The sequence below is a fragment of the Apteryx mantelli genome, chromosome Z (genome assembly GCF_036417845.1).
Source record: "Apteryx mantelli isolate bAptMan1 chromosome Z, bAptMan1.hap1, whole genome shotgun sequence".
NCBI classification, from domain to species: Eukaryota; Metazoa; Chordata; class Aves; order Apterygiformes; family Apterygidae; genus Apteryx; species Apteryx mantelli.
The window spans coordinates 50,847,850-50,861,763 of NC_090020.1; the positions used below are offsets into that span (position 1 = coordinate 50,847,850).

General features: G+C 38.1%; 1 protein-coding gene across 4 annotated transcripts in view; it reads right to left on the reverse strand.

The window, feature by feature from the left end:
- CAST (calpastatin) overlaps positions 1-13,914 on the reverse strand; it is a 65,798-nt gene that overhangs the window by 40,495 nt on the left and 11,389 nt on the right. For all 4 annotated transcript variants that reach the window (XM_067316653.1, XM_067316654.1, XM_067316651.1 and 1 more), the window contains exon 3: positions 9,730-9,801. In XM_067316653.1, coding sequence (XP_067172754.1) covers positions 9,730-9,801 — 72 coding nt within the window. The remainder of the gene's footprint in view (positions 1-9,729; positions 9,802-13,914) is intronic.

Consider the following 13,914-nt stretch of genomic DNA (forward strand, 5'->3'; position numbering starts at 1 on the left):
AGTTTTTAAGACTCATAGCTTCAGTCAAGTAAAAGCATTTTATTTTCAAACTTATTTTCCACTGTCAGAAATGTCCTTTTTCCTTGTATATTTTATGAACAGTGACCTCAGCAGGCCCATCTGATCGCAGTATGGGCTACCTTGCATCAAAGTTCCCTTTGGCTAGGCATAAAGAATTACTCGGATAAGCCACAGTTCTTGAGCATCAGGTAAAACGCCTCACTGGGGATACGGAAGTGACATGAAAAGAGTTTTCACATGAATAATTTGTTTTAAACTCCCCATTCTTATTTCTTCTTAAAATATGCTCTTTGGTTTTATGTCTTTTTGGAAAAATCCTGTTTTATTGCTAGAACTTCTACAGGTTGGCATATACTGGAATTTTATTTCCATTCAGTCACATTCAAATACTTGAAGCAGCATGTCAATATTATCATTGCTCTTCTCAGGTTTCCACTCTGCACAATGGAGCGTTGCAGTAACGTACGTACTGGGCACTGCAGCAGAGCGCTCCTTTCCACAGGCAGCTCAAAAATGCTCTTCTCACCTCTACATTTTACTGTGCAGAAATGTCCTGAAGAAACAGTTAATATCTGCTGTAACTACTACAGTTAACAGCTTTCGTTTCTGTTTTGTTTTAAGCACCAGAATGTTCCAAAGCTATCTGCAGCAGCAAACTGCAAGCCGATAAGGAAACACCAGGAAAACAAGCTGTTAGGTGCCAGCCACATGCCACATAGAGCTGCTGAATTCAGGTAGCATTTGTGTCACTTGCTCTGGAGTATTACTGAGGAAGAGCATGAAAAGCTCTGCTCCAAGAGAGCTGCAATATAAAGGGTAAATTACAAAAGGAACCAACATTCTTGAAGGAGAAGTTTAAAAAGACAAAAGTGTCATGTAAAAGAGAACTTTATCATAAACCAAAGATTTCTGAGGTTAATGAGCTTGATTATTTTTTATTACAATAATCTAAATAGGCAATATTCATAATGGCCAGCTAGTGGTCACAAGAACTAGTGAAAGATACTCTGAATCAGAGATTGGATTTTTAGTGTGTAGAAGCAAAAGGAAATTATTAGTAAAGCAGTATGAACTGATATACCCACTGTCACACAATGGCATTTGTTAACCAGTTGAGTGGAAAATAAGATAGGAGGACAAACAATAATCCCCATATCAAGTCATCTTAATAGAACTTTGTTTTTAAAATATCATCTCTCCTATATAACCTTCATGTAGTTTTTTTTTTAAAACATGCCCAAATTGTTTGAGAAAAAAAAATATATATATATTGTTTTACTACTGCCACTTAAAAACAGCTGGATTGAGGCATTTCATATTTCTGCACCAGCTCTTAACTCGGACCTCTCAAACTTGCTTCAGCAGAGCCCTCAGCATGCTCTGGAGGAACAAGCACACTGTCGTTCAATCAAACATATAAAACCGCCATCTTCACGAGGCCTTGTCAGGCCTCAGAGGGGTCTCTTCCTGAAGACCAAAAATTGCAGGTTTATAGTTAAGTTCAGGCGTACTTCTACTAAGCAAGGCACAAAGGCAGGCAGGCATGCAGACTGTTTCTTCCAGAAGCAGTCAAGTCTCCGAGCCTTACAGAGACCATGAGGAATTCACAAGACCAAGGACCTCTCTGCCTTCATACTTGTTTTTGCCTTTTGCAGTAGAAAGGCTGCAGGAAGTCCCAGGCCTCTGTGAGTCCGTTTTTCTCCAGCGCAGGAAAGCAGCAAGAGCAGGAATGATCAGGATCACCACAGTGAGCACTACCTCACTGAAAGAGAAAGGTGGCTCCTTTACCTTGTGAGGACAGAGGTTTGTTTCTCAGTCTCTCCTCCACCCCAACCCCAGTCCTCCCGGAGCCATTACCTTTAATGCAACACAGCTTTACCTAGATTTCAAACTGGGAGTGTCCATTTAATGTTCACAGTTACAGAACTAGCGCTGTGACAAAAACAGGCCTGGAGACTCAGAGGCAAGACGAGGCACTGAAACTCTAAGGTCAGGACAGGAGTTTTCTCCTAGTTCTACATACCCTGCATAATCAATTGCTTCTGTAAGAAAAAAGGAAAAAGCATCATTCTACACAAGGGGCTGACAATAATAAATATTTCAGTCTAGAAAAGGAAATCTCTTATCTAGAAGAAATAATTATCCATATGTTTTATGTCAGTTAAAAGATACTGAACAAATACAACAGTGGGAAAATTAGGGACCAAAAAAGATCACAAATCACGAACCCAGTAGAGGTCTCTGCGAAGTTCACGAACTATTGTTATTTAATCTACAGTTATCACTTTCACCAAAGGGAAAAAGGAGAAGCAGGGATGATACTGATACTGTCACATCTCACACGGAACAAATCTTGTCTTCTCAGTTTGTTTTTGGACCAAATTGAAAACACCTGGGATTATGGAGCAGTGGTTTTATTTTACAGTAACTATAATCACATACTGGCATAACCTAAGCAACACCTAGCTATCTAATATCTAGTACTACCTAGCTATCTAATTTCTAGTACTATAGAAACAAAAATAATAGCCATTTTAATGGAATGTATGAAATGTATGATTTTGTTCCATGTGATTGCATGCATCTGATACCTCTGCATCTTTTAGGTATCAAATATAACAAACTCTTCTTGTTAAAATGGGTATCAGTACCTAAACATGCTTCTACTGAGAAGCTGGTTCTTACAGATAAAAACACCTTGACTATGCAATATTCTGTGTGCCACAGGCATACCAAGCTCTGCATTTGTATGTCAAAAAATGATATGGCTTTTTGAGATGAAGACAGTTTAGGCTATTAGAAATGCACAAAGAAAACCGAACGTAAATCCAGAACAACTAGGACACTACTTAAATAGTCTGCTCTTCCCCCTTGCCTGTCTCCCCTTCAAGACTCTGCTTATGTCTCATAAACCACTTGTTGTGTAACCTACAAAACATATTTGGAAAAGCATACATACCGGACATGATAAATACTTGCACAGTTAGTACCTGAAGAGACTGCTCCCAACATGTTAAAATAATTTTAAAAGCAATTCACTACACTCAGCTAGCTGGAGTGCTTCAAGTCTCCAGATAAAAGGATCACATCAGAAGCCTCGGAAGTCAGCAGCTAGTGTTATTTCAGCCCACAGAACTCCCAGGAGAGAGGAAAAAAAGGAGAGTGAATTAAAACAAGAACATAAGTTAGCCTAAAGCAGAGGCCATATGAAAGAAAAGACAGGAAGAATAGCTAACTTACTCGGTACAGCTGAATTTTAGGCTTCCAGCAAGACTGTTACGATAGGCTGTTTTTCATTTTTGTGTCTGAACAGCCTACGGTTTCGGTTTGCACGACGTGCTGGCCAACCCCTTTCGTGCGTGATGACAGAGCAGTGCCCAGCAGCGCGCAGCTCCAGCGGGAGTCACAGCCACTGCACTTCCGCCACGGCCCGCTGCTCTCTGCCTCTGCAGGAGGGCAGGTCGAGCAAGCAGGTCTGGTCGGGAGGGCCCAGCTAAAACCGCTGATTCAGAAGCGGGCGCGGGACCCGCTGCCCTCTACGCTGCACGCTTCTTTGTATTCCACGTGCTACCTTAAGTGCAAATGAACAAAACTCATCTTCAGCTTCTCATATAACTTCTGAATGTGGCTTCTTCAAATTCCCCCATTCAGCACTGCTGTTACCAAGCTGACAGCGTGAAGGCACATAGCAAAAAATCACAGATAAAACACCTATCACAATGGGACAACTCAAGAAAGCTACTTTTAGCTTTCAAAGAGCAGTATCCATTTTCCACCTCTTGAGTTAACAGTGCTGATACTGAGGGAAGAAATCTGCTAGTTTCCCGTAAACAAGATTAATATTTTTGTTAGAAGTTTACGGACAACCCCCTACCTTCTAACTGATTGTCCAAACATCCAAAGCAACCAAGTGTTATTAATCAAAAGGAATTGATATAGCTGGACCCATTAAGGCTACTGGAATTTGACTGATTAGGACCGCTATTTTTAAGCATAACAAATCCAAATATTTTATATTAACTTAGAAGTTAAAAGGTGCAATTGGAAGCTTCTTGAAATACCAATAGTGACCCGCTCTTTTATTTTTTATACAATATATTTTTTATATTTTTTTTTAAGGAAAAAAATACCCCCTAGTAAACACTTCAATTTTTTTTTTTTCATATCAGTCTCTATCCCCTCTATCTCAAGGGGAAAGAAAACAAAGCTCAATCAGAGAAAGGAAGTAGGGACGGAGAACACCCAAAGATATGACACAGACTGATGAGGAAAACACCCTGTCTTCCTTAGCAAATTACAGGTTTTTTTGTTAAATGACTATACTACTTTGATTTAAAACCATTACAATTTTCAGCTTTTCCAACAGCCTCCTGAGCAGAGGCTTGTTTTACAGCCCTGCTTTTCAAAAGTGCAGATTGTCTCTCCGGTGACTGAAGCGACATCCCGTAGCTTTACACAACGGCTGCTGTCCCATGCAGAAGGAAGCTTCTGCATTCCTACGGCTTCCAACTTCCAGCGTCTGGTCCACACGCCTCAGCTCCCAACAAAACCAGCATGAACCTCCACAGCTCTCAGAGGCTCCATGTAGCTGACACAATTCCAGGTTTTTTCCAAGTACAAGGTTACCTGCTGGCAACAGCTGGGAGGGCAACTCACAGGAAACAGCCCCATGATTTGCCACAGTCTTGCCACAAAGCACCTATACATTAAGAATCTTTGTGTCATGATGTTGACCCAGTCTACGGGGTACCTGAAAGGAAGGTTCTGGGATGGCCCACTAAAATCTTTTTCAGAATAACTGCAAAACTGAGAGACAACCATTCCAACCTTGTTAACAATTTTACTGATCAAAGATAGCAATAAATTTATGCATTTCTGCTGACATTCCAATTCAACTCCATGACTGCAGATGTTTTCTATTCCGAAATGCCTTCTTTCACAATAATATGTCTGTACAAAGATCACAAAAATAAAAATTTTGTGACAGTTAAGTAGGGAATTGTGGGAACAAGAGAGAATTCAGGGAGAAAGATAAGGGGGCACACGGGAAAAACAGTACGTGGCAGCCAAAGCACATCACCCTTTTGCAACATGAGTAATGAACTAGCTGGTGAAGGCCAGACAGTTTGTTCCAGCTGCACGGCGGAGGAGGGAGCGATATGGAGGTATCACAGTCCTCCCCTGACCACAAAGGGTTGCATCCCAAAAAAATAATTGCTGCTCACAGACTAACTGTTGACCTATAGTACCCCCAGCCTCATTATCCCTGCTTACCATATTAAAAATCACGCCCTTTGCTGCATAACGATATGTACATAAGGGGGGCATACCCCCAACAACCGCGCAAATGGCAATCTGGCCAATGAAGTATGTCTGCCGCGCTTCCACATCCCACCTTCAGCAACTATAAAACAGAGGATAGCTCACTAAAGTTTTTGGGAAGGGAAGAAAACTGAACCGCCGACCTGTTCACCGGAGATTGCTGATGAGTGAGCCTCCTTCTCCCCTCCCCCAAACAGGGACGCCTCTTTGGTAAGACTTGCGCCTCCGACAAACGTTGGACGTTACCCGGGAAAATACATTATTATTGAAAGCGCTTAATTGTTAGTTTGAGCTCATAGAAAGAAAATTTGTAGCAGCAAGTGCATTTATCAACGGCAATTCCGAACCTGTTGTATCTGTCGCTTTAATAAAACCTTATTCTTTTTTTTACTTTGCGAAACTGTCTCAGGGAAAGTCCTCAAACAGGGGGGGCTCTGGCAGGCAAAGGTAAATTACAAAGATTCTTTTTACTTTGCGAAACTGACCCAGGGAAAGTCCTCAAACAGGGGGGCTCTGGCAGGCAAACGTAAATTATAAAGATAAGGAAGGGCCTTCCGTCCCTCCCTTTCACGCGACAGGAATGTAGCAAAGAAAAAATCCCAACAACTATACTGTCAGTAGGAACCACTTTTAATAACAATCTTGATATTTAAACTTGTGACAGACTTAGCAGTCTGTTGCGGAAATATTAGTAACTTTGTTCAAAGACATTTAGTAATTACTCTTCCCCTTTTTCTTGTTTTACTGTCTAATGCATAGCAAGAGAGCAGGCTGAATCCCTCTTTAGAAACAGTGTTAATTTGGATGACATCTGGAAGTAAGTAGCCTTAAGCTTCTTGAAGATTTAAGATCAAGGATCTTCCTCAGAAAATACTCAAGACTAGTGAAGTCTTAAAATAAAAATAATTCCTACAGAATTTCTACTCTTGTTGAATTCTCCCAGTACTCCTTCAATAAATTTATCCATGAAAATATTATGGACAAAGATGCTCACTTCACTAAGCTATAGTGGCCAGCAACAAAAAGAAATTTTGTTCATTAAGAGCAATGCCAAAAATCTGTTACATAAAAAGCAGTAAAACTTCATTCTATATCAATATAATTACCATAGAAGAACACAAAGATCCATGAAAGATAGCTGGATCTAACCGTGCTCATATGTTAGTGCCTTCCACTTACAGTTATGATTGAACACTGACCTAGAAATTGGCTTTTTTGTTTCTGTTGGCTATTAAACTGGCAAAAGCAATTTAGAAGATTGTTAGAGAAATACACTGGTACTAGTAAGGTGCTTCTGAACATGGGGGGGATTAGTTCAGTCTTCCCCCTTCATTGCTACCTCTTAATAAGGGTAGCAATGACCTCCTCCTTTGCACACCTTGGTAGTTAATGAAGACATGGCAAAGGCTGCTCATCAGAAACCAGCAAATATTCCTAATGACCCTAACATTACTTGAATCTTAATTTTTCACTTCATTTATCTGACTGGCTACTGTATAGGACAGATGCCCCCTGAAGATACCCTGATACAAAATAATAGTCCCCCAGAACTTCACATCAAAAACAAAAGAAAGGCTTGCGATAGTTTGTTCTAAAACAAAAAGAGCAAAGAGCATCAGAAAGAAGCCAGGACATCTATTCCAATTAAATATCTTTAAATTACTCATTTAGATTTCCTTTTTACAGAAACTGAGTACCTCAGGTTTGCCTGTTCAACTCTCTAGATGCCCTTAACATTAAGAACACAAAAGTGGTACAGATGTAAAAGAAAACAGACTAGAGAAGCAGCACTTCTTTCTAACACACACACAGAGCCAAATAAAATTCCCGCAAGAAGAAACAGAGCAGAAGCAGCACACAAGTAACAGCTGCCATGCCAGGAACTTAAGAGTAGAACAATAGAGAACAGGGAGAAACATAAGACACAAAGAATGGCAGTTTGGATGCACTGTAAAACAAAAAGGAAGCCAGGCGGATAAATGCTGGCTCTTAGGAGTATTCTCCATTATAGCATACAGTCACAGGAGAATTAAACTACCTGGTATTAGTCAGGCATTAAGCAATAACAAGCATTCATCACACACTAAGTTTCTGTGGTTTTAAACTCAGAAATACAGACAACACAAGCAGAAGAAAGATCATCACTTATGATTACGTACTAACAGAAGGAAGGATGAGTTAGACCATAAGTTGGCAAATAAACCCCTGGTTATTCAATTTAGTGTAAGTAATTTCACCACAGAGTACAAGTAGGTTAAAAGAATGAACAGTACTAGGCCAAGCAACTTAAAAAAACAACAGCAGCAACAAAATCCACAGATTTCAAAGAAGTTAGAATTTTGAATCAGGTACATTCATAGGAAGTATTACTGACCAACGAACTACGTCAGAAGTCCAAAGAGATTTCACACTCAGAACACAGGAAAGTTATAGTGGGGAAAAAATGAAGAAATAGTCCCAATGCCATCTAAAAACTGCTGGAATGTTTTTGATTGTATTGAAACGTTTGATTCATTTTTACTACACAAGAGAAAAGGCTGTCTTGCCTTTTACAGAAATATTTCCTTTCAAAACCCTGTAAAATTTTTATTTTGAATAGATATCTTTCAGAAATATCAAAGGGAGAAAAAGAGAGCAGAAAAAAGCGCAGCTAGCCAAATGGCTTAAAGAAAAGTAGGAGTGACTGAAAGGGTGTATATATATACAGAAAGAGAGAGAGAGAGAGACACACACATTCATATACACACACACACACACACACACACACACGTGTACACACACACACTGCAAAACCAGGGCAATAAATCTATGAATTTCATTCTATTTTAAATAATGCTATAGCATCACAGGAGACTGTTCAAATTAAAAGAAATAATTAAAAGAAAGTTCGGCCTAATTGAAGAAACGTAGTCATGGCCAAGTGGGAAGTAAAAAGTTTAAATTTAAAATACCTATTGATTAAGAGTCAATATTAGACAGCATAAGGTAAATACATTTATAATACATAATCTTCACTGCTAATTATTTTGGAATGTCACAGAAACTGGAGAAGCATCAAGTACTGGAGAAAATATATAGCCTAGGCTTTCATAACCTCATATAAAGCAATTCCTGGTAATTACATTACTTTATGTTTTTTCCCATTATACTGCCCTCCAATTCTTATCCTTAATAACATCATTAAAAAATGTTTCTTGGGCGTTTAATGTGAAACATATGCTTATAATAGAAATAAAAAACATATAGGAAAAAGACTAATTCTCTTAAAGACATAGATATTAGTTAGCAAATTACATGTGAGCTTGCACTGAATCATGCAGCAGGAGACTAATATGCAGAAACATACTTGAGAGAGTCCTTCTCTGTATAGCTATCATGGAATTACACATGGACTACTGCTTCCAGCTTAACTAAAATCAGAAAGGCACTGACAAACCGAAGGGAACAGAAAGAAAAGCAACAAAAACTTTTGGATGTGTTTAGTGATGGACAAAAACACTGAAAGAAAGGGACAACAGAGTTAATATCTTTGGGTCCTTTTTCACTGAGTAGAAAGGAAAATAATAACCTAGGTAACATAAAAGTGTCTTTAAGAGTATTATTTTACAAAAGAATTGATTAAGAAAGTGAAAAATGCCATTCAAAAGCAAAAACACTTCCAGCTGTTAAGATCTATGAGGTGCAAAAGTTTTTCAGGGAAGCAGTTTAAGTGCTTCAAATGCTGGGATACCTCCAAGTACAGAAAATACACAAAACGGTGATCACCAACTACAGCCATCAGTTTATGTGTAGCCACCATAAGAAAACGTATTTTCAGCTCCTTAGTTCAATGCCTTGCAAGATCTAAGCCTGCTTAAAAGCTATAATTCCTCCTTCTCTTCATGGAGTATCAACTGCATGACAATACGAGAGCCCTGTTTACGTCTCTTACACTAACTTCCTGAATGACTGAACTAAGCCAGGGGCTATGTAAGCAGACAAAGAAAGTTATTGCTGTTTTGATCTCATCAGGTTCTGCTGAATAAACAGGATCCAAACATATCAATACCCAAGGGTGAAAAAAGAACCATAGCCCTGTAAGTCAAACTAAGTTTGCCACTGCTGTTTACGAGACTGGAATTTTCTTTAAGCGATTAGGAGATTACCAAAGAACACAAGAAAGGGAAAAGTGTTATCAAAAGCCTATTTCCCCAAAAAGGCAATACTGCCTATCTGAATGCCTCTTTCATTTCAATTAACTACAGTTTCTAGGAAGACATGAAGAACACTCCTAGTGCTGCTGAACACTGGTAGACACCAGCTGCTTTCTATACCATTGCAGGGGCTGAAGTCACATCATATGGTCTTCACTTTTTTAAAGAGACTGTTCTCTTAATTGTGCATTACCTTAATGGTAGAAGGTGCTCCACTTGTCTGTGTTTTGGAGGGCTGACTGACACTAGCACTTGCTGATTTCTTCTGTAAAATAAAAAAATGACAGAACAAATGTCAGAAATTTTGATGAAGAAAAGCCAAGTAAAATTCTGTATTAAAAAATAATTCTCTTAAGAGTCCATTAGAACATGTTATGCAAGATCAAGTCATCCAAAAATAAATTCTCCTATATAACTTTAATTCACACAGACTTATTTCAGACAGTCTTCCCAAAGCCAGAATGTGCTGAATTCTTTTGTACTGTTTTAAGGAGTATATATAAATCTATACTATTTCCTGTAGCAGACAGACTCATTTTAATTAACAGTTAAACCAACAATAATCATATATAAGTAGTGACAATTTAGGAGTCAGAATTTAGTAAAAAGTATCAATGAAAATACGATGGGTAAACTATTGCTGCACAGAAATAATTTAAATGATAAGGCAGAAGGTAACAATACAGATCAGGCAGGGAAGTAAATATAAAAAAGTCAGGGCAAAACGATGGCTTTGCTGGTTTAATAAATACACTTGTAGTTGAATCAAAACCATCACATTTCCTTTGAACCTCCTGTTCTGTACCAGTGCAATTACATTATTAGCAAGTATCACTAAGTATCACTGGAACAACTCAGTGACTGTTGAAATCAGATCTAAAGACAACTACAAAAATCAGCTATTAGTAATAAACAGAGCAAAAAGCATCAGATATTTGGAGGCAGCAGATGGATGAGACCTATTCATTTTCTCTGGTAAGTGGAAGATTACGAATGAACACTTTCACGGTTCTCTGCAAGTAGGGAAGGAAGTCTGCCGAATGATAATTCAGAGATCCAATAAGCAAACTAGTATTCAGACTCAGAAGCACCAATTTTCAAGCATAAAGAGACTGCAGAAGACCTGTAGTCTCAGGGCTGTCTTTCATTAATGTAATTGCCACCTTGTGTTTTCCTTCTGATGTAGCTTTAAAAACAGGAGGGAACCTCTCATACATAAAGCGAGCTGCACATTCAAGATTAAAGCAGAACTCCTCTGCAGAGTCAAACTCTGGTCAGAGCCTGGTGCAGGGGACCATATTCTCTTCCCACGTACATAAGATTAACATCACAGAAGTGTGACCCAACATTACAGACTCTGACGCATCAAGTAGGACATTTACCTCAAAGATTTCACAATTAAGATTGATCACACTGAGAACAGTGACATCCAAATAAGACACTGTATGATACTGCAAAACCTAAGTGCAATGATGCTTTCCCTTTTCCCCATTATAATCCACCTCTTCCGTTCCTTTAAGAAAACAGTGGTCTTCCAGTTCTATGTGACAATGTTCCTAAAGGCAGGTAAAGGAAGCATAATGTATTATAGTTTTGTAGAGACAGTACTGAGATGCAGAACATCTTGGATTTTATCTCTGATATATTGGATTAAAGAGTCATTACTGAGTATTACCCACAAACCCTCGCACACAACTTTTAAATAAGTTATTAAGTTGTTGAAAGAACACAAGATTTAAGTGTTGTTTATTTATAAGCCTTTCTATTTTCAAAAGAAAAAATCCTCAAAAAGAACAGCTATTTTAAGAACAACCAATACTGTGAGTATGACTTCAGTATATTCCCATTATGGTTCTCAATGCCTGTCCCACAGCCTGCTGAAATTACAACCTTCGGTTCATGAGTTGTCAATAATACTTAGCTGGTGTTCAAAACTTACTTTTGGTATGTAATATGTTTAACATAACTTACAGAAGTAGTTTTTACGACACCAACCAACATACGCCAAGATTTCAGGCACAAGCCTTTTTTTTCCAGCCTAAACTAGAAACAGTAAACAACCTACATTTAGAGTGAAATAAAACCATGTTCTGAGCATAAACTTGATTATATAAATCAATTAAACAATATGAGGAAACAAATGACTAACACCATGAAACACAGAAACGTCAGCAAGTGAAACAGTGATAAAGCTGGGACAGAGAGAAGAAAAAAAAAGCAGCAGAAAATAAATCATTCTTTTCTGGAGTAGAGAAAGGCTACCTGGAGGCAAATCATGTGGAAAGTTAGACCACACTGCCAAATCAGTATTCTTTACTGGATATTAAACATGATAGGCTAAACACAGTTATGTATTTTAGTCTGCAGCATCAGTTTTTGAAAGCAACTTCTTTGGTGTTTACCCCTTAATATATTTATAAAAGGAGAAAAAATGGCAACATTATGCTACTAGGTTCATCCTTCTCTTAGACTTGATAAAATAACGATGTTATATACTTCCCAATATCCTCCCCACAACGCTCCCTCCAGGCAAACTAGCTCTGACACTCTTCTTCAACAAATCAGTCAGTGCTGTCCCCATCTTCTCTCTTTCCCAGCAGTGGAAGGAAGAAATTTTTTCACGACAGTCTCAGTCCCAAGCAGCTAAAGGAAGAATCATGTTGCAGCTGTATCAGGTTCCTCAACCTGATAACAGAGCTAATGAATTATGAAAGCATAGCTTCCTTACGAAGCAAACTATAAGAAACAGTCTGAACAGAACTGTGTGTGAAGGAATAAAAGCTGTGGAGTATATGCCCTTACAGAGTCTGCTCTTCATTATTAGCAGTGCCCTTAAAACAAAAAGGTAAAACACTTTGTTTGTAACAGAATTTTAATTCCCCCATGTTTAAAAAAAGTGGACATAAAATATATATCCCTTTCATAAATTTGCTAGATTTTCCAAGTGAAGAAATGCAATACAGAGTGGTGGCCAGAAATACCAATTAAATGTTCATAATTATTGGACTATATCATTTAATTGTTCATAATGATTTTTCAATGAAAACAAATACAGTTCAGTTGCTTTCTCTTAAGACAAAGCAAATCACATGAGGAAAGAACATCCCAGCTCTGTTCTGCAAATGCTTGCAACAACCCTAAGAAGTATTTCAGTCTCAGTCTTTTGATCTTTGATTCAACAAAGCAGCAGCAAACAGGCTCTATTTCTTCCTGTGTCATGAAGAGTCTTACACTGTAACAACTCACAATAAATACTAAAAATTAACAAAAATAATGTTATTTTTAAACTACTTACTGCACCTTGGCCAAAGAAAAATCAAAACAGAAGAGGGAAACAAACAAACAAACAGAGAAGCACTTTAATCATTAAAAACATTTCACTCTTCTATTTACAGATGTATCTTGCAATACCTTATTTCCCTATGGCCACTAGATGTCCCCTGAGCTTCAGCACCAGACAGATCACTACTTCCCTCCTGTGTTAGACACGCAGGGATTCATCTCACCTCATTTCAGCAAACTAGATGAATATCTAGGTTTCCTCTACAGTGCACACAATGAGCCAAACCGCCCTGCACAGAGGGCTTTTTCTCTCATTAACTATTCAAGGAATACAGAGATCTTATCTGCAGTGTGACTTTTTTGATTAAATGAAAAATATGAATACATCTGTAATTGTGCATAAATAGAACATTTTTACAGACATACTGATCTTTTCATTTACTGATTTCTTTTAAAAGAGGGATGAATTAAATTTGAACTTCTAGAATGATACCCGTAATATTGCAGCATCATATTAACAGTCAGTGTTTCTCCCACTACGTAACTCAAAATCACTTTCAGTAGATTAGTACACTGCTAAAGCAAAGCTGCATTCTGAGACCTGGAAAGCACCGGTTTTGGGGGGTTGTAGAAGAACTAAAAAACAAAAAAGAAGCAATGCAGTTTAAAATAAAGAATTTGTCACCAAATAATAAACAGAAAAAAACCCTCACAAATGCTCTAATCAAACAGTTACTTAAGAATCTCCATAACTGGAACCAATAGTTGGCACCCTAACAAATTTTTACCAGTCATGCTGTCTTTACGCAGCATTGTTTTCCTGGACTCCAAGTAAATCTAATGCTTGTTTAGGATAAGGAATCCTGTACTACAACTGTCAGGATTAAAAAACATCACAGAAATCCAGAAGTTAAGTGTTAGAGCACAGAAACAATTCTAAAAGGACAGTAACATTTCGACACCAATTATCCCTATCACCCTTCCAAAATAAAGAATGTATTTCCTGGTATAAAGAATAATAAGCTAAACAAGCAGCACATATTTCAGTTTCACTGCTTGAGAGCATGACTCTAGACGGTAAGGTTTGATAGGGATA